This window comes from Sinocyclocheilus grahami, unplaced genomic scaffold, assembly GCF_001515645.1.
Source record: "Sinocyclocheilus grahami isolate Dianchi unplaced genomic scaffold, SAMN03320097.WGS_v1.1 scaffold76.1, whole genome shotgun sequence".
NCBI classification, from domain to species: domain Eukaryota; kingdom Metazoa; phylum Chordata; class Actinopteri; order Cypriniformes; family Cyprinidae; genus Sinocyclocheilus; species Sinocyclocheilus grahami.
Genome location: NW_015505255.1, coordinates 1,753,561 through 1,779,369, shown reverse-complemented (window position 1 = coordinate 1,779,369; position 25,809 = coordinate 1,753,561). Strand labels below are relative to the sequence as shown.

Below are 25,809 nucleotides of genomic sequence, written 5' to 3'. Positions count from 1 at the left end.
TATTTTTTTTAGCAATATGCTATTTACACTACGTGCAAATACCTATTTACACTGTTAAAATAGCATTATTTCTACTATCAAGTATACTACTTGTTGCAAATAGTGACAGTTAGCTGCACTTCAGTATTGTAGTACATTATAAAACAGTATGCAATAATAACGTATTGAGTGTAAATTATAATTTTAATTATTACATGGATGCCACCTTATTGGTACAATAAAGCCCTCCCTACACCCACCCTAACCCTACCCGATACTTTATTTTCAACTTTTTGTTTATTTCCTTCATTTTTATTGAAAATAAATGCCTTTATGATGTGATACGAGATTTGAAAAGTGAGAAAAATAAGTTTGGCAAAAGGTGGGATCGAACCCGGGTCGATCACGTCAAAATGCCGACTACTAGCGCTTATCCATCTACGCCACTGGAGCTGATGAGTAACAGCCACTTTTAACTAAATCTAAATAGACACTCCGTATTTTTTGATTGACAGATGTCTCGTCCAGTCAGCGGTGAGTAATCCCAAACCAATGGCGCTGTCTCAAACTATACCTACCTTTTCCGGTTTGTCTGAATTGTCGTTGTGTTTTCTGACTTGTTCATTTGGTTTCGGATTTGTCGTTGTGCTTTCTGACTTGTTATAATGTTTTCTGAATTATTGTTGTGCTTTCTGAATTGTTATTTTGTTTTGTAGACTTGCATTTGCGTTTGTAATTTGTTATTTTGTTTTCAGAATTGTGCTTTGTTCTGCACCTCTCGGCCACCGTACTTTCCCCTATGCCAATGCAGTAGTGTTGTGGATTAGATGAAAGGCAGAGGGGCTTGTGCTGATGAGCAATCTTTGATGAATTCAAGATTGTGAGAGTGAGCGGCGCCATAAGAAGCAGGCAGACATGACTGCGGCCCGGGGAAATCTGCATCCAGAGTAAGACCGATGTGGAATTTTAAAGCGGAGATGACGTCAATAAAACCATTAAATTTTTCCATTAAACTCATCCTCCATCCTGTTAAACACAGCAGCGGTAGGACTGAATCCACCAGCTCTGTCTCAGTTTCGCTGCACTTATATACACATATATGCTTCCTCCTTCAACGACTAGTCTGTCAAATAAACATCTTCCATGTGCAATTGAGCAGAACAGCTCTTAAAGATGCTTCATCATCATGTCTGTCAATGTTAGGTGTCTGCTTGTGTTGTAATGTCATGGCTGGCTGTAAATGTGTGTGTGATTTGGTGACTCGGATGCATTAGCTGCTCTGTCACACTACTTCCCTTCAGTGGGGGAAACGGCAAACTCCGATTATTTACCTGCTAAAAGTGTCATGGTGTGGGTGCTATTAATAATATGTGTCAGTACTCATCAATGTTTAAGCAAACATCAGGACTTAAAATGGATTCTGACAGTTACCTTTTCCGAGATAAATTTATTATTAATTTGGTCCAGACTATCAAATTGAAAACATGAGTGCCGGTCATTCGTAGAGGAGATGCTAGTGGATTTGTTGTTAGTGGAAACCTGGCAGTGGCTGAAATGAGTAATTTGACAGATGCAGCATCCGGATGGGAGGGAGGAGAGAGCCGAGCCATGGGCTTATGTAAAATGAAGCTAATCCTTAGTGATTGGGATTATATAAAGTCTACATTCAAAGTGTATTTTATTCTCTCTCTCTCTATCTCATAGTTGCTTCTGCTATTTCCGCCTCTCCTTCTGTGCTCTAATTTTTTTGCCTGTATATAAGAAATACTTTATCGTCAGGAGACGTTTTCAGTAAGAAACACTACAGCAGATTTGACACATAAATGCTGATGTTTTCCCTTTGCCTGTTTATTTCTAATGATGCTCAAGTAGGTTCTATAGTTAGTGGATCTGAGGATTTTGATTGCATGCATTATTTTTCTGTGCCATGAGGGGGCAGAAGTCTTCATAAAGCCGACATCATGACCTTTTTCTCATGCTGTGAAATGTGATCAGTTGAGAGTGACATCTCGTGGGTGATTCATAAAAGCAACATATAATGTAAGAATTTATACTGGCATCTGCTCACTATGCATCTGTACATTAGCAGATGGTTTTATGAAGAGATTATTGAAGAACAGCATTTGCTCCTAGTTCTAACATATACAAAGGTGGGGGCCAAAAGTCTGAGACCATGCTGAAAATATGGGATTCAAAATTAATTTAAATCTGGAAATAAACAGGATGTTTGAGGATTTGTAAACATTTACATGACGTAAAATGAAGAATACTTTTTTTCTTAATCTGCGCCATTTGTAAGTCAATAATTAGGCAAAGCTGTGGCATTTATCATGTGAACTCCTTTGCACAAAGACGGTCCGTTTTTCTTGCTTCCATTTAGCGTTTGGATAATTCTCAAGTCATGCTGGAGAACATGATCATTTTTTACACAATTTTTGATTAAAAACCTGTGGAGTTAAGCTTGAGTGCTGCTGTCATTAAAGTTGTCAAAAAAGGAACAAACTAAATGCTTAGGAATTTTGAAAACCATTTTAGTTAATTTAAATAAATTGAGTACAGTTTTAAATAAGATAATTTTTTTTTTTAACCCCTTAACTGTCACCGTCCCGCCAGCGGGATGCCTAAATTTACTTCAATATATTACAATTAAATCCTAATCTAATCATGACAAACTATATATCGTTGGAAAGGTCTAAGACTGCTAAATAGACATTTTGCCACTGTTTGTTGTTAAAAGTTATGTAGGAACAGTAATAAATTAATTTATGACAAGAGTGCACCTCAAAACAAATGCATCATAACAGGAGTTCTGACCTTTTCGTTTCTTTTTTCCCTATCACATGTATTAGTAATCATCATAAATTATATATAATTTGAAAGCTTATAACCTCAAAATTCATCCCGTGAAAACCATTTTGAAATCGTACGTTGCATTACCATGGAAATGGTACTTTAAATCCCTTAGTGGGAGGAGTCATATTACAAAATGTATTATGGTCTTTTAGAATCAAAACATTTTATAATCTTGACAAAATCCATATCGTTGGAAAGGTCTGAGTCTCAAGATTCGTATTTGGTGGTTGTTTTGTGATCGAAGTAATATTGAAAGAGAAATTTAAAAATTTGTGGCAGAAAAATGCATCCAAAAAAATTAAAAGGAGTTTGGGTGTCACCCGGTGGCTATTTTTGGTATAACGCCTAAACAAAATTGCATAGGAACTAGTGCTGGGCGGTATGACCAAAAATTTATATCACGGTATTTTTCAAAATGATACCGGTTTCACGGTACAAGACGGTATTTTTTTTTCATGCATGACCGGGTGTTAACCATATTTTCTACTGATTGAGAGAGGAAATACCGCAGTATATTGACTTGGAATGCCCTATTTTACTGTCATGATGAGTGAATATTGTCAAAAAATACCACACTAAATAGTGAGTGACTAAACACGACCCCTTTTAATACATGTTAACCAGGAGTCACTCTCATTTATAATCGCGGCATCGTCTCATAAAATCAACATGCATCTACACTAAAGAGTGGCTATGCGGTGGTTTTGGCTATGTTACTTTTTTGTCTCATGCAGCGCACTGCCTGCGTCTGAGTTACTTAAAAAAAAAAAAGTGCATGTGATATTAACAGACGAACTACGCTTATAATTCCAAACACTCAGTAAGCGACAGGTGCTAGGAAATGCTGTTTTGTACTCATTTATTGACGAGTCGGCTGCGGTGCGGTTAACTGAATGCGCTGCTTCTCTGCCGCTCACTGCACAGAACAGACGCCGAGAGAGGTGACACTTCTCCGGGAAAGTCAGACCTCGCGTTCTCCGCACTGGCGAAATCACGCAACTGAACCATAGCTAAGGTTTATCAAAAAAAGTCGCTAGGTTTGTCAGTATGAATATTCTATTGGAAAAAATCAGCTAAAAGGGTCTGAAAGTTGCTAAATCTAGTGCTAAAGTCACACTCGTGAGTGTGTGAGACGCGGGAGCTGATGGCAGGGGCGGTGGATATTCGTGGCGGTCAATGTGGATATCGTGGATGAGTTCTTCTGTCATCACGTTCTATTAGTTCTACAGCTTCAGTTTTGGAACTTTCACGCTTAGTAACACATACAGCTGTTCCCTCACCACAGTGCAACACCCCTTTCAAACAGTGTTGCGTTCCGAACGTTGTTTAAGTCACATATACCGGTATTGTGGTATTTTCAAAATTCATATCATAACAAAAATAAAAACCGGTATTCGGTATCAACCGGTATACAGCCCAGCACTAATAGGAACCTCAATTTTTTTATATCAACTTCAAATTTGGAACACAACTTATTTAGACATATGACTTTAATTTTATAGCAATTTTGGATTAAAACAACTGAAAAGAGTTTTTCTGCTTAATATAAAAATACAAATAGAAGCATTTTCACAGGAGGTATTAGACTTTTGAACCCCACTTTATCTTTTGAATTGTTTGACAACTATGCTACTAAAAAACTCTGGAAAATATTTTTCAGTTCTCTGGCTGTTGTGCATGGTTAAACCTTTAAATTCACATATACCAGAGTCCCTGGAAACCAGATTTTATTAATCCCTTTGGAGGTTTAAGCTCTGTTATCCTGCTGCTAACACACACTCTCCATGATCTCGTTATGTGATCTCACGCTCTCTCCCTCCCTTTGGTGCATAACCGTTATTTTCCTCTCCGCAGTAGGAGCCGATAGCCCCCTCATTACGCCCGGCAGGGGCACATCAACATGCTTTTTACTCGCAGAGATTAACATGCAGAGCTGGTCATAAGCAATGAACTGAGCTGGTGTTGGCAGTCCACTTCATGACCACTTGTTCCCCTCCCTTTATCTTCCTCCTTGTCTTCTCCTCCCCTCTCGTACCTCCTCAGTGTGTGTTTGTTGTTCTGTGTAACCCAGTACTGCTCTACTAACCCAGTTTGGCATAATCTCAGTGCTGTGCTGTAATGCACAGTGGGAGTGTTTGTGTAAGTGCTGTCTGGATCTCTGTGGGTGTGTGTCCGTGTGTGTGTGTGCTCTTGTGTGCCTTTTACGTAAATGCGATCATCATCTCTTGTAAGCTTGTCAGACAGAAATAGACTGATGGAAAAATACAAAAGAAAGAGTGGTGTGAACTGTGAAGGATGTGAAAGAGAGAGAAATGGACTGGAGATTCGATTAAATATGATGTGAAACTCTACCTGCCATTTCACTGACTGATGCTTGTCATTCTCCATTTCCTCTGGACCGTCACGTTATGGCTTTAATTCAGCACTTATTATCTGTAACTTTAATAAAGCGAATGTCAATATAAAGAAGACCACAACATCTGCTAAATGGGGTTGTACGACAGAGGTTGCTTTGTTGACATATGAACTCTGTTATTTCTCATTTTGGTTTTGTTACTTAATGGTAGTTCATGACTCCAGAAAATTGATTTCAACAAAACCGAGAGTTAGTAAAAAGGCTCACAAACCAGAAATATACGTCATACGAATGAAAATGTGAAAATAGCAGGAAAATGGCTCACGATTCAGTGAGGGGTGGAAAAATACAAAAGAAAGAGTGGTGTGAACTGTGAAGGATGTGAAAGAGAGAGAAATGGACTGGAGATTCGATTAAATATGATGTGAAACTCTACCTGCCATTTCACTGACTGATGCTTGTCATTCTCCATTTCCTCTGGACCGTCACGTTATGGCTTTAATTCAGCACTTATTATCTGTAGCTTTAATAAAGCGAATGTCAATATAAAGAAGACCACAACATCTGCTAAATGGGGTTGTACGACAGAGGTTGCTTTGTTGACATATGAACTCTGTTATTTCTCATTTTGGTTTTGTTACTTAATGGTAGTTCATGGCTCCAGAAAATTGATTTCAACAAAACCGAGAGTTAGTAAAAAGGCTCACAAACCAGAAATATACGTCATACGAATGAAAATGTGAAAATAGCAGGAAAATGGCTCACGATTCAGTGAGGGAGTACATTTTTAGCCCAGTTACAGCACTGAACGAATTGTTGACTGAGTGTGTCAGATTTAAAAGGCTAACTCTCCATGAGCTTGGGTTTTGTTAAAAAAAAAAAAAGAAAACATTTTGGACTGACTTTGGGGTGATATACCAGCAGAGACGGTAGAAATTTGTCAACCAGTAGAGATTTTTGATTTCTGACACAGACTATGCACTGTAATGAGATGATGTCTGATGAACAATCATCAATGATTGCCAGTTGTAACTTTTAAATTATTAATGCAATTTTTGTTCGCATTTGTGGCCAGTTTCACCGTCTGAGACCCTATAAATTAAGTGTTCATTGTGTAGTGCAAATGCACACACAACTTTTCTTATTTTAAATATAAATAATCATTTAATAATGAATTCAACTAATAAATAACAGCTAAGTAAATCATTCCTCCGCCAAGTGATAAAGTACATTAGCTTAGCCGTTGTTTACAGTTGCCAAACAAAGTAGAAACTTGGCACATTAACATAGAATGTGCAGCAATTACAGGTTTATCTGCATTTAACAATGGCTTCCAACGCAGCTCATCCAATCAAAATCCAGAGTCTGAACTATCCGTTTTATAACATTTCTGTTTTTTAATATTTCATTTTTGCTTGACGTTAATGAATTCAGGGGTTTATCAGTATGTTTGAGCCCCAGGGAGTGTGTACAGCCAGTGCTAGAGCCTGTCATGAATATCAGTGTGATCTTCAAACTGAAGAGAATACCTGTCATCAGTGTAACTGACGTTTGCTGATGCTAACATAGTTAAGAGTTTAAAGAGGACTGAAAGAGTCAAACAGAGTGCAAGAGACAGAGAGGAGTGGAGTTGTAACAACATTATGGCCTGCATTCCAGCTTCATCTCATCGACTAGAAACCATGTGTAAGAAAAGCAAGTCCTATGAGCATGTGCGTCCATCTGAACCCTTTGACCCCTGGAATACACACAGTGTTGGACTGAATAATATATTTTTTTGTTAAGATAAGCATTTGATGTTATCCTGCAAAAACATAGAGAATTAGATTATAAAATTGACAAAAGTTTCCCTTACCTTTTTTCCTTTATTTTTACTGCTTCATTTAGACATGCTTAAAATGTGGTGTTTTGAAGAAATTTTTTTTCAGTAAAAAAAAAAAAGGAAAACTCATAAAAACTACATGTCTAATAATTATTAACAATTAGACAGATGTTGTTTAAAAAAGTTTTGGATTAAGTGTAGAATGCTGTTCTTTTAAACTTTCAATTCATCAGAGAGTCCTGAAAACAATGTAATGTATTGTGATTTTCACAAAAATATTAAGCAGCACAAGTAATAATAGCAAGAAATGTTTCTTGAGGATCATGTGACCTTACATTTTAAAATATATTAGAAATATATATATATATATATTATTTTAAAATTTAGCAATATTACAGTTTTTACTGTTGAAGCAGCATGTCAGGGAGACGCTGTGTGTTTCTAGGTGAAAGCAAAAGCTCTTTATTTGGCCTTCCGAAAGTAGATGCATTTAGGAATCTTTAAGATCACTTACAACAGAACAGCAATGCATTTTATGGACGACCGATTCGTGAACCTAGGAGAGGAGGTAATTCTGACTTTGCTATGACAATCTGGCGCTTCTGAATCCGCTACTGTTTTGTTAATAGTTTTAGTATTTGCTATTGACTGTTAAAATGCGGAGTTTTGCGCGTCGTGTGTGTGTGTGTGTGTGTGTGTGTGTGTGTGTGTGTGCGCGAGCGAGCGAGAGAGAGAGAGAGAGAGCGATTATAATTAATTTACTTATTTTACATATCTATTGTTGTTTTGTTCATGTATTATATAATTGTTTATTCATGTAATGGACAATGCTTTGGCAATACTGTGCAAGTCATGCCAATAAAGCTCATTTGAATTTGAGAGAGAGAGAGAGAGAGAGAGAGAGAGCGCACGTCACATCACATCAAAGTGGAGTCCGCTGTCTTAACCGTGGCTTGTGTACTGCACACATACCAGCTTCATCACTGTGTCTGTCACGAGACTCTGTTCCCCTTTCGGGCTCTGTCTTTACATTTATTTTGAAAAATGAAGCTTGCGATTATGGTAAGGGGCGTTACATTTCCGGCGAGTGCTTGCGGTGTTCGGCCAATCACAATGCACTGCGTCAGCATCTTACCAAACTCAACGGTAGTGTATGTAGTAGTCGCCTCTGGCTTGCTTAGTTGAGGACACTTAGTTTTCAGCGATATCGTCGACTTGATTGCACAGATACTATTTAAACTGAACTGAGCTGGATGATGACATCACTGAATTCAATGATGAACTGCCTTTACCTGAAAATTGAGTGTTTAATATTGTGCTTTTGCATTATTGACAAACCATTTTCCTATTTGATACTGTAAAGCTGCTTTGAAAAGCCCTATATAAATAAAGGTGACTTGACTTGACTAGTGTATATGTATTCATTTTATACACATATTTTGTTAGTTATTTTATTCATTGGTAAGCAGCTTAGGTTGTAGAGATGTATAATTTCGGCATTAGAAGGTGAAGGTTTTGGGATTTGTGTTATTTGTTCAGGGAATGAATCTTTGTGGAACATGTTTTTGATTTGAAGATCCTTCTTATCATGGATTTTGTGCTTTGAGCACTGTAAATTCTTCATCAGTCATACCAAACAAAAGACTTTGCATCATCAGGACTTCTTCATAAAAAAACAAAGCTTGTTTTTGTAAAATTTTTGCATTTCTGATAGGGACATCAGTTCTTAAACATGGTGAGAATACTGGCCCAACCTTATTAAATATTAAGCCTGAAAAATGAATAAACCATATCAGATTCCTAAGTGTTTCCAAGTTAAAACCTCAAATATTTATGTACTCTCATCCCTAACTAACCTCCAACACCGTAAGCTCACCTGAAAAATGATATCTATTTCAAAGGAAAGTGCAACTCTAACCACGAGTCATAAGCTCTTCAATTGGTTTACAGAGTCACTGTGTCAAACTCTCATTAGGTTTCTGACACCAAATGACTTTGACAATCTGTTTCCTCTCATATGAGCAGGGCCTCAAAACTATTCGGTGAGTGGGAGTGAACTTAACCAACCTTGCATGAACCCATTCAACTCTGCATAACTCAAAATCACATAAGTTGTCAGACTCTGTTTTGTGTTTTGCTCCCCACGTGTTCCATGTCCTGGTTTTCCCATGTGTTATGTTTATGCCCTTGTTTGGTCCTTCCAGTTCCTGTCGTTATTATGATTATTTAATGTGTTTCCAGGTGTTCCCCATTTAGTTCTATTGATCCTAGGTGTGTCCCATTAGCTCCCTTATTATTTAAGCTGTGTGTGTTTCCATGTTTCCTGGTCCAGTATTGAATGTTTGTTTATGTCAACCTCTCCTGCTACGTGTGTTTTCCTGGTTCCTTTGTGTTGGATTAATAAAGTCTCCTTGTTGATGTACTCCACGTCTCCTCGTTCCTTGCTCCGCGCTCCCTCACAGTAGCGAACGTGACAGAATACCAGACCAAAACAGTAAGCGGCGCCCCTTCTCCCCGTGTTTGTTTTTTTGTTTTTATGAAAATGTTTTGTTTCCTGTTTGTTTCTCCCCTTGGCATGGAAACCGCCGCATGCTTCACCGCGCTGTTGTCAAGCCCGCCGGCCGCTCCAGTGTCAAGTCTGCCGACCACGCCTTTCACCCCGAACTTAAAGGGGAATCTAAGGAGGAGAAGGCAGTTGGTGCTAGTTCCTAGGCTTGCTCCAGTGTCGGCTCCAGTCCCTAGGCTCGCTCCAGAGTCGGCCCCGGCCCCAGCTTCAGAGCTCACTCCAGTGTCGGCTCCTGTTCCCGAGTTTAGCCCACGGAGGGCTACAGTCCCCGAGTTTAGCCCAGAGAGTCCTCCTGTCCCCAAGTTTAGCCCAGTGAAGGCTCCTGTCCCCGAGTTTAGCCCAGAGAGGGCTCCTGTCCCAAAGTTTAGCCCAGTGTCGGTTCCAGCCCCAGAGCTCGCACTAGAGTCGGCCCCGGCCCCAGAGCTCGCTCCAGTGTCGGCTCCTGTTCCCGAGTTTAGCCCACAGAGGGCCCCTGTTCCCGAGTTTAGCCCACGAAGGGCTCCAGTCCCCGAGTTTAGCCCAGTGAAGGGCTCCTGTCCCCGAGTTTAGCCCAGTGAGGGCTCCTGTCTCCGAGGTCTCCTGAACTGTTTGCTCCGCCATGGCTTCCTGAACTGTTTGCTCCGCCATGGCTCCCCGAGTTCCCTGTTCCGCCATGGCCTCCTGAACTGTCTGCTCCGCCATGGCTCCCCGAGCTACCTGCTCCGCCATGACCCCTGAGCTCCCTGTGCCGCCATGGCACCCTGGACTGCCTGATCCGCCCTGGAGGTATTCCCTATGTCCCAGTCCTGCACCAGCCTCGCCTTCTGGGAGGGGGGAGTAATGTCAGACTCTGTTCCGTGTTTTGTGTTTTGCTCCCCACGTGTTCCATGTCCTGGTTTTCCCATGTGTTATGTTTATGCCCTTGTTTGGTCCTTCCCGTTCCTGTCGTTATTATGATTATTGATATACATGTTTTCAGGTGTTCCCCCTTTAGTTCTATTGATCCTAGGTGTGTCCCATTAGCTCCCTTATTATTTAAGCCGTGTGTGTTTCAGTAACAAGTTTTTTAAATAATAAAGTTACAATTACGTAATAATATTTCTACTTCAATTCATTTTTTTAAATATAAACATAATTTTGTGGCTAAATATAAACATAATTTTCATAATTGTGGTTGTCATAAAAACTTGATGGATTTATTCAAACATAAATTAAACATTGAAGAACAGTCAAATTTATAATGAATATTTTATATGGTGCATATATTTAGCAAAATGCCCCTCTCTAAAGTAGATTTTTCTATGTGATTAATGAGGTAAATGTAGCGTTACGTGACATTGTTTACAAGATGTTATATTGACGTGTATATATACAGCGATCTGTCACTCCACATTAAACAGCGCCAAAACGGCATTTATTGTTTGAATACTGCAATACAATGGACAGAATTTGAAATCTGACTTTTTCATATTAAAAGTACCAAAGCACAATGCTTATTGTGATTATATTGGATGGGAAGTGCCCTTCAATGTTCCGTCCATTAACTGAAAACAGGCTAGACTAATCAATTCTTGGGATTTAAGAATCGATATTGTTCCGTAAAAATGAGAATCGATTAATATCGAGATATCAATATATTTTTTTCCCCAGCCCTTATATATACATACAAACTGACTGCTATTCGCGCACACACGTGTGTATGTACTGTATATATATATGTATGTATGTATGTATGTATATAATATATATATATGTATGTATGTGTGCGAATAGATAGATGATTGATTTGAATCTTTTTTTTTTTTAACCCAACAATCTAGACAATAAGATTTTCTCGACAAGGATTTTTTTGGGGGGGGGGGTGGTAGTAGTAGGGGTCCATCCGTGGAGACCGGCCGAGGCCAGGCTCCCCGAGTTCCCTGTTCCGCCATGGCCTCCTGAACTGTCTGCTCCGCCATGGCTCCCCGAGCTACCTGCTCCGCCATGACCCCTGAGCTCCCTGTGCCGCCATGGCACCCTGGACTGCCTGATCCGCCCTGGAGGTATTCCCTATGTCCCAGTCCTGCACCAGCCTCGCCTTCTGGGAGGGGGGAGTAATGTCAGACTCTGTTCCGTGTTTTGTGTTTTGCTCCCCACGTGTTCCATGTCCTGGTTTTCCCATGTGTTATGTTTATGCCCTTGTTTGGTCCTTCCCGTTCCTGTCGTTATTATGATTATTGATATACATGTTTTCAGGTGTTCCCCCTTTAGTTCTATTGATCCTAGGTGTGTCCCATTAGCTCCCTTATTATTTAAGCCGTGTGTGTTTCCATGTTTCCTGGTCCGGTATGGAATGTTTGTTTATGTCAACCTCTCCTGCTACGTGTGTTGGATTAATAAAGTCTCCTCGTTCCTCGCTCCGCGCTCCCTCACAGTAGAGAACGTGACATAAGTACACATTCGTGTTGTGTTTGGTTTTGATAACATCAGTGAATTAAGTAATCAGACCCCCAGGGTTTGAACTGAAGAGACCATCTGTTTGTTTCACTACAACATACGTCAACACAATCATTATCAGCATTAACACTTATTAATTGTTTAAAGTAAAATTGAAAATCTATTAACATTGTTAAAGAAGGTTTATTTGGCACATTATTGGATGATGTGGATCATCTCAGCATCCGGTTTAAACAGGATTGAGAAATTCACCAAATTAGTAGTTTTACCTCAATCCTGAGGCAGTTTCTGTGTCATTCAGCTCTGATTAATCTTTCAAAGATTGAAAGCACACATGTTCTCCCCTAAAAGCCATCCTAAAAAATGTAATAACCCAGTATGCACCATGAATCCCGCCAACTGACACACATTTTGAAACTCAGTGGGTCGTGTTGTCTCAGTCTGTTTATTGTGTAAGTGTGTGTGTGTGTGTGTGTGTGTGGCACATCCACATGCTCTCTGTTCTTCAGAGCATGGAAGGAGAATTACAGGGAAATTTCAATGTGAACAGACAGAAACAAAGAGACTCAGGGGGAGGCTGTTTGAGACTGAGACCGAGGAGTTAAACCAATTAGAAATGGATGGAAAGAACAACGACAGGAGATTCACTGTCATTTCGCTGCTGAGCATCATCAGATCTGAAGCCGCTTCTTACATAGCATTGTGAAGATGGGAACGAGACAAAGTGGGATAATTTTTTTTATGCCTCTCCTGTTTCATTTCATAAATAGATGGATAAATATAGGTTTGCAGTCAGATCCTTTCTTTTCATCATTCAGATTTTCAGCTGGAGAGGAATAATAAATGTGCCTCCTCAAAAGCCTCAAGCCAGAACGTTTGTTGTGGTCCAGCTGAATATAAGATATGAAAAAGAGCTAGGAAAAGAGAAAGCTCTTCTCATCATCAGTTTAATGAAAATGCTGGTTCAAGCAATTATAAGCTCCTTTTTAAGATCCTTCAGTCATTTAACATGTACAGTACACAGATTTCAATACAGCTGCTTGAGATTTTCAACAGTATCACTATCACATCCATGATGAAATTAATTCTTCAGTCTAACATCTAAAAAAAGTTCCCATCATTTGCCACCTTATTGGGGCAAATAAGGGGTAAGTCACTCTCACGGTATGTTGATGTCATACACCGATCGGTCTGCTTCAAGTCGAACACACAGCTGCTGCTGCCACTTTATGACAATAGATTTACACTTCAAATTAGGTAGTTTGTCATAGGAATGTGCCGATCCGATATTCATATCGGGTATCGGCTCCGATAGTGCCATTTTTCTCAGATCGGGTATCGGTCAGAGAGGGCCGATCCAAATCCGAGATTTAATTTTTTGTTAATTTTTTGTTTAATTTTTTTGTTCTGTGTTACTTCTGAAGCCATAGGATAGCTTAACATATATATGAATGTTTTTAATGAATGGATTTTATAATAATACAAATAGCAATGTGTAACAATTTACCATATTTAGTGCAACACTTTTATTTGTTCCCCACAAAATATTGTTTTTTTACTAAATGTTTGGATTTCTAAAATTATTGTGCACTGATTTTTCTAGAATAACTTTTGCTGCCGAATTATCCACTAACCTAGTTTATGATAAACTTTTACAGTAGTCTGTATCTAAGTAGATTGTGAAAGAATGATTATCAGTTCCACACACAGAGATATATACATTCTACATGTATTTAAATGGGGGGGAAAAACTTCACTGGTATCGGATCGGTATCGGAGGCGAAAAAGGAGGATTGGAGCATCCCTAGTGTAGCGTCTGCGTAGGATCATGCATGAAGCGTTGGACTGTTTATGGCTTAAAAGACCCCTTTTAGCCTTTTGACATTTGCATACAAATTACAGTTCTGGTCAGAAACTTTACGTTCGTATAGGGGTTTAAATTGCCAGATGGTTCTTCGCCGTCAAGTTTCCTATTCTCTCTCTTTTCCTTACTTTGTTTCATTCTGTGTATATATGTTTTAGTTAGTTATATGTTAGATATAGTTTCATTTTATTAAATCCCTTATATTCACAACGGATTGTCTCTGTTTACTGCTCACAGTTCCAAGTCAATGAATGTTTGAACCCTCGCTACATTTTGCTAAGAATTACTGCTAGCACTGTACAAAGAAGGACAGTTTTGTTCCGTGGCCAGAAAATAAATATTCCTTGAATTGATAAATGATTATATTGTATGCTCGGTGGACGGACAGATCAAATAATTGTAATATTGATTCTGCTACAGTTAATTCGAAGATATAATCTAAATATTTATTATGAATCATAACCAGTTATAATTCATCATAAATATTCCCCTTTTTTAGAGCTAATAAATAATAATAAACATTACACTAGTTTGTCATCGATGACAGTAGCTCATTGGAAAAGGATGGAAAATGCCATTCATTTTGTTTGCGCTAATAAATGCTGCTGCAATCACCAATAAAAACATTCCTTTTTTTCTATATCGTCATAAATATCGTTATCGCAAATATTCTTGAAATATCGTGATATAATTTTGAGGCTATATCGCCCACCCCTAGTGCCTCATTTGCCTCATGCTGCGTGCTGTGAGTTGGACATGAACTCTTTTATTACTGAGTCTAATTTACAAGCAGATGGAAATTCATTTGGCACAAATCACTGGTTAATGCTTTGTTGATTGGCAGTTGCAATTTACCACTTGTATCTCGTTTCGACAGTATCACTAGTCATGACAGATTGTATTCCTCTCAGATGGACACTTTACATCACAATAGAGCTGGCTGTAGTACAATAGCCCTGATTAAAGGGAGTGGATGGATTAATGGTGATTGACTGCACTGGCCTGAGTTGCCCTGAATGTAAAAGCATAAACCAGGGCCTGTGATGGCTTGGGATTACAGAGTGCCTTCAGTTCACTTCTGTGCGATTAAAAAACATGAATGTGTACATTATTCACTATAAACATAGTATTTTTTTATTATTATTTTCATGATAAGCAATATGTTGTCGTATAACAAACACATATATAATTATATAGTATATAGTATAATTATTATTTTGCTTTCTAAGGCTAAATGATTTTTTGTATTTGACATTTTTTTCCCATGATGCATAGGCATGAAAAGTCATTTTACAGTGTAAAAAGGGGGGGGGGAAAGCTACAACAGAAACCATTTTTTCAACGCCAAATAAAATTTAAACAGAAAATACAAAAAGAATCATAGGCGCAATTAATTGCAAGAAATTATACTCTCAAAATTGTATGTAATATGAATATATACTTTATCAGAACACAGAATTTGGAAAATATAATTTGTATTATATCCAAATTTAATATCCTAATCTATTTAAGCATGGACTTCTTTCCATATGTTTTAAAGCTAAATGTTTTTTAAGAGTCTAGTATGAACTATCGCAAGCCCTGTTTAATATTTATTTTATTGCTTCTCTTTTTCAGATGTGTCCTCAGCAAAGAAAACACACACATGTAAGTACAGTCTTCATGTAAGAGTATACTCCTGTGGCCACAGATCTTTATGTAACATACTCCATTTGTACACGTAAGACCAAACGATCATGGAGGCTGGTAGTTACAAAAATAATTAAAGAGAGGAGGAGACACTGAACTTCTGGAAAATTTCTTTTTTTTTTTTTTTTTTTTTTTTTTTTTTTTTTTTTTTTTTTTTTTTTTTTTTTTTTGTTTTTTGGGGAGGGGAGAACTATCCACTTAATAGTCTGCTTTTACAGCTTACTTGTGTTTATAATCACACTCTCGCAAAGACACTGAGACACTGAACTTCTGGAAAATTTCTTTTTTTTTTTTTTTTTTTTTTTTTTTTTTTTTTTTTTTTTTTTTTTTTTTTTTGCTTTAATCAGATTCTTTGGGTTAATGTGAGAAGGTGACAATGCATGCTAGGATGAGATGGCTGTGATAATAAATGCTGGATTAAAAGTGCTCTCCTACCAACATCGATCCGTTTTCAATAAGGTTTTATTTCCTGATAAGTAAAAGGATAATTGTAGTTGTAGTACCTACTGTAACTGTAGCAGTGGTGTAACTGATATTTTTCACCTCCTCTCACACCATGTTTGCCATGTACACACATCCTCTCACACAATTTGTACACACACATGCACACACACACACTATAAATGGCAATAATAAATGAGAAATTATGAAAAATTGCAAATTACTTGTATGTATATATAAGTGTGTATAAAATGCAATTTGTCATTTTCTTGTAGTTTATTTATTATTGCTGTTGTAATGTATCTTATAGTCAATAGAAAATACACTGAACAATTTTGATTTACATGGTTGAATCCGTATTTACCACTAAATGTAATTTTTTGTTTGTTAATTGATGTGCCCTACATGCCCTTCATAAATGTAGGTGTTTCTGGAAACAGAAGAGAGCCATTTCTTATATACTGGTTTCATGCTAAAAGGTTATGCCAACATGACAGAAAAATGTTGGTCAAGGTGAGAGGAGCTGCTCAAGAAAATAACTGCACACTAGCGGGATGCTTTTGTGGTTTACCAACAGAGACTTCCTGTTTGTGCATTGAATGATGTGAAATCTCCTTTACTGGATGAGATGTCCCTCGTGTACTTGAATGTACTGGAAGGACAGTGTATATAAACTAGAAAGAGTATATTCGCTGTATTATTCCAACGTGTAGTTTCATATTGCATTCAAAATTTCAAATTTTATTTAGTCATTCTTAAATAAGAGAATTCCGTGTGAGATTCACTGTGGGTGTTTGCACATGTGTGTTTGTATGCGAGTCTTGATGTTTGTGTTGGAGACACCAAGCAAACAAGCAGCAGCAGCTGGGAGCATGCATTAGCATGTCTGTCCTGCTGAAGTTAAACCCAGCCCAGTGAGAGATGTGTTCAGGATTGCAGAGGGATGAATTTCTCTGAGAGAGTGTCTCGCACAACAGAACCCCATCCTTACACTGCTGTCATGCCCGTGAAACATGAGACCTGCACAAGCAGCTCCAGCATCTCTATTTCAGCTATTCAGTCCTCAGTTGGACAGCATGTGGGAGATGTTTCTAGAAGAAACTGGATTGAGAGGCTTGTGTTTAGAGCAGCGGTTCTCAAACTATGGTCTGTGAGGTGATTGGTTGGTGGGGGGTGGGGTGGGGGGGGGGGCATTATTAAAGAAGTTGGGGGTGGGGGGGTTGTGGTGGGGGGGGGGGGGGGGGGGGGGGGGGGGCATTATTAAACTAAGATGAATAAATAAACAAAAAATCTGTAATGTTTTGTCTTGTCGGCAGAAGAAATGCATACAGGTTTGGAGTTTGAGTAAAAGAACTGTCGTTTAAAGTCACATCTTTGAAACTTGTTGCCTAATGAGGTTAGCCAGCAGGTTCTTACCTACAGCTTCTGTGTTGTGTAATAGTGACTTTCACAACCGCAGAGATGGTTTTTCACGATGCTTGGTTCCGCTAGATGTGTGCCTTCTTCTTTGAGCAGACCTTCTGGCCATGGTGGATTGGAGAGTGTGTTGTGTGTTGTGCTGGGCCCTGGCCAGATCATTAGCATTCAGATGGCCCCGTTCCCCTCAGATTCAGCCAGACCTGTATAAGGCTACATGCGCGTGTGCTTGTACCCCCCCCCACACACATGGGTAGAATTTCAAATATGCCAGTTATCCTGTAGGCAAAGACATGCAATTTCAAATCACTGCTGTGCTGCTGATGACTTTACTATATATGGCTGTATTATGTGGGGGATAAAAAAGCAATAATGATTTTAACTAGTGGTCGGTCAACATGGGATTTTTTAATTAGCTGATGCAGATAATTATGTCTAATGACAGATGGCTGTTATAATGCTGATAATTGTGAATCTTTTGATAGCCTATGAAATATAGAAAAATACAAATACATTTATAAAAAATAATTTATGGTAACTTAATTTGTTACATTATATTCTGTTTGATTAATATGTTATTAGGGATGCACCGATACTGGTATCGGTATCGGGCCCGATACTGCACTCTTTTACTCGTACTTGTTAAAATACCCCCATACTAAACGCTGATACCATACAGCATGTAAACAGTGCTGTGTTTAGACAAAGAAACACAGACCACAGAACCAGAGACAGCAGAATGGAGTTATTAGAGATTAAGAATGTCTAAGAAGTACATGTATGTAATTAATACAATGTTAAACATTGAATATTCACGCCTTAGCACATGAATCATATGGATTACAACTAAATCTTAAATATCAAACAAAAACTATAGGGGCATTCACTCTAAACAACATTTATTTTAAACGTCAAGCATACACAATTTTATTTAAAGTGAAAGTGAAACTAGCAGTCTTTGTGAAATGCGCTAGGCTACGCGTCTCTCTCATTCTGCACCAATACAGATGTGAACGCGCGTTGCATGTTTTGCTTGTTGATGTTAATTGCATTATACGAGTCGCTTTGGAATATAAGTCGCAGCACGTTTCAGATGATAAAAAAAACACTGATCTATATATATCTCTATTATAGATCCGTGTAAAAAAAAAACATGACTTAAGTTTCATATTTTCATAAATATGTTCATCACTGTTATAAGATTTATGTAGACTATAGGAAAATGAGTGGTTCCGTACTTTATTACAGGAAAACGTCTTGTGATTACAGTACTGAGCCGCTGCAATGGAGCAGCTTTAATGTGCTATTCAATTTAAAATATTTACAAAAGCTTGTAAACAACTTGAAATACATTTTAATGGGCATAATTATGTGTGAAAATAACTGAAGGAAATATATGTTTGCTAAATGAACTAAGCCAATTAATATTATACATATTCTTTTGGTTTCTGTACCCAGTATTTAAAAAAAATAAAATAAATAAAATAAAATCCATGCACAATGAAAATACAGTTATCGGTACTTGGTATCGGCAAGTACAAAAAAATAAAAGTATCTGTGTCAGCCAGTTCTGGAAAGTGGTATTTTAATATAACATCCCAATATGTTATATTAAAATTATGTACATACAATTTAGAATTTAATTTTGCACAATGAATGTTATCAAAATTCTGTATGTATGTTCAACATATATTGTATTAAACATACATACACGTATATTAAACATACATACACTTGTAAATTGCTTACAGTACATTAGTAAAATCTCAAACCTGAGTAAATTAATTTAAATTTAAGATATTATTTTTGAAAATCTAAAATATATAATATAAACAATTATGTACATGAAATTAAGTTAACACATACAAAATGTACAGATAAAATGTATACGTTTATTTAAAAAAATGCATTTAGAATTTATAATTGTTAGTCTATTTTACATTACATTGTATAATATATTTAGTTAATTATGTACGTATAGTTAAATTAACATTTTAATTTGGCATGCACAGTGGGTACGGAAAGTATTCAGACCCCCTTAAATGTTTCACTCTTTGTTATATTGCAGCCATTTGCTAAAATCATTTAAGTTAATTTTTTTCCTCATTAATGTACACACAGCACCCCATATTGACAGAAAAACACAGAATTGTTGACATTTTTGCAGATTTATTAAAAAAGAAAAACTGAAATATAACATGGTCCTAAGTATTCAGACCCTTTGCTCAGTATTTAGTAGAAGCACTCTTTTGATCTAATACAGCCATGAGTCTTTTTGGGAAAGATGCAACAAGTTTTTTTGGATTTGGTCCTAATCAAGTCCAATCAGTATAATCAAACACAGCTGGACTCAAATGAAGGTGTAGAACCATCTCAAGGATGATCAGAAGAAATGGACAGCACCTGAGTTAAAGATATGAGTGTCACAGCTAAGGGTCTGAATACTTAGGACCATGTGATATTTCAGTTTTTCTTTTTTAATAAATCTGCAAAAATGTCAACAATTCTGTGTTTTTCTGTAAATATGGGGTGCTGTGTGTACATTAATGAGGAAAAAAATGTACTTAAATGATTTTAGCAAATGGCTGCAATATAAAAAAGAGAGAAAAATTTAAGGGGGTCTGAATACTTCCCGTACCCACTGTATATGCTTTAAATATAATTGTAGCATTAAACATACATGCACTTGTAAATTACAGTAATTTGAGTAAATTGATTGCATGAATTTAAGATATTATTTTAATAAATAATATACAAAAAATGCATAAAATAAAATTAATATTTTATTCTCTCTATATATAAATATATGTATGTGTATGCATTTAGAAGAGCTACAAAATACCTCCAGAGTGTACCTCAAAACATTTATCCATCACATTTTATATGTCTTAAGATAATTTAGATGCATTGTAGTTTGTGATATATAATGTGCCAAGTAATAATAGTGAGACATATCAGCAAAGAAGTCAATCATTACAGATGGTGTGATAAGTGCGACAGGCAACTAATGCCCTGTGTGTCACTGTGAAACACTCATGGAGGAAGAGAAAGTGTTTCAGTTTGCTCTGACACTTTGAAGCCTTACCTGCAGACAACTTCCTGCATACAGTAAAGTATCATGAAAACACATTGCACAGCAGTGCAACGTGAGAGTCAACACTAACCCTTTAAACCACACAGTCAACTAAAACTCAACAAACCAATCAGCCATTGGATGACAAAGCTGTCACTCAAGGGTTGAAGGGGCGGGAAGAAAGGGTTTTAGTCCTTATGTCACGGTCACATGGATTCTCATGCGGTAGAGGCGAGAGGCACAGCAGCGCTCCCGTCAGTCAGTAGCACAACGCTTGCGTCCCAGCCTGCACATGCTCTTGAGACGAGGCTGTTGACGGTCCTCAGCGTGGCCACAGAGCCTCAGGATGTACTTAATGATCACAGCCATGAAAGGTAGGACAGGGATTTCCAAGTCGGGACAGCTTTGGAAATGTGTGTGTGTGTGTGTGTGTGTGTGTGTGTGTGCATGTTTATGTGGTTTATGAGGACACAAATTTGTATAATAACATGGGTATGACATAGGTATTACAACGAGAAGGTGATTTATGAGGACATTTTCAGTGTCCCCGTAATTCAAAAGGCTTATAAATAATTCAGAATGAGTTTTTTTGAAAATCTAAAAATGCAGAAAGTTTCCTGTAAGGGGTAGGATTGGTGTAGGGCAATAGAATATACGGTCTGTACAGTATAAAAACCATTACGCCTATGGAGAGTCCCCATAAACCATAAAAACAAACCTGTGTGTGTGCGTGCGTGCACATGAGAGAGTGCATAAGCTTGTGTTAATGTTTCTTAATGTCTCTTCTTGCATGTATAATGTGGCAGTTTTGTTTTCAAAACATTGCATGGACTGTTCAGTGCACTGTTTTGCATGTTCATTTACATGTTTTTTTTATGATTTTGAATTGCAAAGTGAATATTAGATCTTTTATGATCTGTAGTAATACGCATTAAAGCATGTGTGTGTTTGAGGGAACATCTCAGTCAATCTGAAACTGCCGTGAGCATAAGTTAAGTCAGTAAGTAAGTGTGTGATGTGATGTGATGCAATGTGATGGTGTCTTTCTGACAGCTCCTACATGGGCGGCCATGTTGGATGTTTGGCACGGCATGGGAATGTTGCCATGCTGGATGATTGGGGAATGTTGTTCCACTGACCTATTTATGGAAGGTAGGGGTGGACTGCCATAGGAGCGCCTGGCTGTTTATTCTACCAACGGCTGTGTTTTACTTAATCCCCCCACCCCCAACTCTGAATCGCCATTGTGCATATGCGCAAAACCCTTCCTCACTTGAATTAAGATGATAAAGATTTGATGTTAAAGCACAGCCACCACAAAATCAGACTTTGAGATCGTTGTTGTGTTAAATGCAGATTTAAAATCATAAGATGTAGTTTAATAGCTGCGATACTGTTTTTGAAACAACTCTCTGCATAGCTATGACAGGCATCTAACAATGCCTTGGGGGAACAAAAAAGTTAATCTTAAAATATAAAATGTATACATAAACCCAAATAGGAAATAAAACGGTTATCGAATAAGCATGTGTCCTGTTCAACTCCTGAAACATTGGCGTCTCATATTTTAAAGCAGTCACGGTAATTTGGGAAAGAAATCAATTAAATTGTGTGTTAACACTTTATTTTAAGGTGGCCTTGTTACACGTTACATGAACTTACTATTATAATAACTAATTATGCATAATCACATGCAAGTAACCCTAACCCTAAAGTAAATGCATGTAGTTAATTAATATTACTCAGTACTTAAATGTATAACTACACTGTAACAAGGACACCTTAAAATAAAGTGTAACCAAATATGAGCAGCTTTGCACATTCTGGTTTCCACGGTATATGTATATGTGTATACACACACACACACACACACACACACACACACCACACACAGTGCTGGGGAGTAACTGATGTACATGTAATCTGGATTACGTAATCAGCATTTTAAAATGCTCATAATCAGATTACTTTATGGATTGCATATTATTTGATCTCATGATGCAGGGCTTCCCAAACTTTTTTGCAGGTCAAACCCTTTGACCTTAAATATTTACTTGAAGTCCCCCTGAGCTTTAAAGTTAATATTTCAATCATTTAACGACACATTTGCTTGTTTCTCTGATGTCGTTTAATGGTCACATCACGTAAAAAAACCCAAAAACATTTCTAATGTAAGAATTTAGCTCGCAAGTAATCTAGAAGTAATCCAAAATTAGTCCGAACACATCTAAATTACATCGTTGATTACAATTTTCATCATGCAATGATCACAATCTGTACGTAATCTCCCCAGCACTGTGGTAATATAGTATTTTAATAGAAATTCAGCTACTGAACATGATTTTGTGGTTTTCATTTAACAACATCAGAGTTGTATGCATCTTGAAATGTTCATAATCAGCTTTTCATTAGAGAAAAATTTATATTTCGTCTTCTGGAACCTTCTGTGGTTGTTTAAGGCAGGACACTACAGGTGAATGAAAATTAACTAAAATATCACCATATTTTCCCCAACTGATTAATTACAGTACATTAAAAGAAATAGTTTTATAATACAAGTTACACACACACACACACAGGTGCACACATATCCATATGCGCACACACACACACACACACACACACACACACACACACACAGGCAATGCAAAGACTTGCTGGCAGCTGTCATTATCTATTAGTGATAAGGTATAGGGCAGTGGAACATCTGTGCGAGCCTCTGCTGCTTCTTTCAAAGAGATTAGAGATTATTTTGGCACTTGTTAAATATCAGATCTATCAGATGGTTTTCAGATCAACTGAAAGTGTTCTGTTATCAACCATCTTTTTGTCTAAGAACAAAGCTAGAGATTGTTGTGAAAGTACTGCTTTTCCTTGACTGACCTACTGACATCATGACTAAAGGTTAATAAGATTTCACCCTGAGTTGATTTACCGGGATTGTGAACTGAAACTCACGTACACATAGGTTAATTTAGAGTCTTGTTAGGGTTAAGCGTGAAAGTTAATTATGTAGAATTTAAAGGGCTTGGTCGCCATTTGGTTTGTTCTTGGAGCAGATAATAGGTTTATTTTTATGTGTTTTGTTTCACCCTAATTACAGATAATGAATGAGTATTAGTTAATAAGAAAATAATTATATAATGTCTAGGTGTTTGCAAAAACCTTTTATTATTGAAGCTCAGTTTAAGTCTAATATGTGCCGGAATGTTCTTTTCCCCTTTGTTATGATGGAGTGTTTATCTCAACCTGATGTGAGTCAGTGTTGTCAACAGATTACAAAAACCCCAAAGGGTGGGAGTGAAGGGGGAGGGAACGTGTGTGTGTGAGCGTGTGTATTTGCAGGCTTTGACTTTGGTTGGGTGCTGTGTTTTATGTTTCCTACTTAGACAGCACATCAGCACTTTCACACCGGGAGAGAAACCAAACATGTTAAACCACAACATCTCATGAGGAGGAAGCGACACTTGCAAACAGAAGTGTGTGAAAGTCTGTGTTTGCGGATTATGATACACACCTGTAAAATATTGGTTGGCTTGTAGGTGCTTGTCTGTAAAAGTGATGAATTCATAAAAATCTAGTGGTGGACAGGGGTTTTTCAGTCTCCTATATTGACTGAAATCTGAAGATGCAGCTGTTGACAGACTGAACTATTCAATATAGTATAATATTATACTACATTCTATCCTATACTATATACACACACTATATTTCACAAAATGAGGTAATATGTGTGTATACTTTAGAATAATATATAATAGTAAATATATATATACACACTATATTTCACAAAATGAGGTAATGTGTGTATATTTTATAGAAATATATAATAGTAAATGCTTACGCTATACATTTTTTTATATATATAATATATATATTATATATATTTTAATATATATTTTTTATATAAATACACAGTATATATATATATATATATATATATATATATAAATACACTGTGTGTATATACAGTATCTCACAGAAGTGAGTACACCCCTCACATTTTTGTAAATATTTTATTATATCTTTTCATGTGACAACACTGAAGAAATGACACTTTGCTACAATGTAAAGTAGTGAGTGTACAGCTTATATGTGTGTGTGTGTATATATATATATATATATATATATATATATATATATATACAATATATGTGTGTGTGTGTGTGTGTGTTTTAAAAAAACGTACATTTTATTGTAAAACGAATATTCTTTATTCAAGTATATGCAGTTGCATTATGTAATGCGGTATTATTTAATATTATAATAGCCTCTACAATACCAGTTTTATAATGTGCATATTGTTTAATATAATATTTTACAAAAAAAAATTTGTGTTTCTTCTCCACAATGAGGTTGCATGTGCTTGCATGTGTGTGTGTGTGTGTGTGTGTGTGTGTGTGTGTGTGTGCATGTTTATGTGGTTTGAGGACACAAATTTGTATAATAACATGGGTATGACATAGGTATTACAACGAGAAGGTGATTTATGAGGACATTTTCAGTGTCCCCGTAATTCAAAAGGCTTATAAATAATTCAGAAAGTTTCCTGTGAGGGGTAGGTTTAGGGGTAGGGTTGGTATAAGGCAATAGAAAATATGCTTTGTACAGTATAAAAACCGATGGTTCTACGCCTTCATTTGAGTCCAGCTGTGTTTGATTATACTGATTGGACTTGATTAGGAAAGCCACACACCTGTTTATATAAGACCTTACAGCTCACAGTGCATGTCAGAGCAAATGGGAATTATGAGGTCAAAGGAACTGCTCTTAGAGCACAGTGGTTCCTAAGAGCACAGTGGCCTCCATAATCCTTAAATGGAAGACGTTTGGGACGACCAGAACCCTTCCTAGAGCTGGCCGTCCGGCCAAACTGAGCTATCGGGGGAGAAGAGCCTTGGTGAGAGAGGTTAAGAAGAACCCAAAGATCACTGTGGCTGAGCTCCAGAGATGCAGTCGGGAGATGGGAGAAAGTTGTAGAAAGTCAACCATCACTGCAGCCCTCCACCAGTCGGGGCTTTATGGCAGAGTGGCCCGACGGAAGCCTCTCCTCAGTGCAAGACACATGAAAGCCTACATGGAGTTTGCTAAAAAACACCTGAAGGACTCCAAGATGGTGAGAAATAAGATTCTCTGGTCTGATGAGACCAAGATAGAACTTTTTGGCCTTAATTCTAAGCGGTATGCGTGGAGAAAACCAGGCACTGCTCAACCCCCTTTCGAATACAGTCCCAACAGTGAAGCATGGTGGTGGCAGCATCATGCTGTGGGGGTGTTGCAATCGAGGGAAAGATGAATGCGGCCAAGTACAGGGATATCCTGGACGAAAACCTCC

General features: G+C 37.5%; 1 protein-coding gene across 4 annotated transcripts in view; it reads left to right on the top strand.

Annotated features, from left to right (window-relative positions):
* Positions 1-25,809, top strand: part of LOC107585969 (nuclear receptor ROR-alpha-like) — a 56,137-nt gene that overhangs the window by 20,519 nt on the left and 9,809 nt on the right. For 2 of the 4 annotated variants that reach the window (XM_016273167.1, XM_016273168.1), the window contains exon 3: positions 15,473-15,502. The exons of 1 other annotated variant lie outside the window; for it this stretch is intronic. In XM_016273167.1, the coding sequence (XP_016128653.1) occupies positions 15,473-15,502 (30 nt within the window). Of the gene's footprint in view, positions 1-15,472; positions 15,503-20,615; positions 20,849-25,809 lie in introns of those variants that run through there. One more of the 4 variants, XM_016273170.1, reaches the window with a different exon arrangement.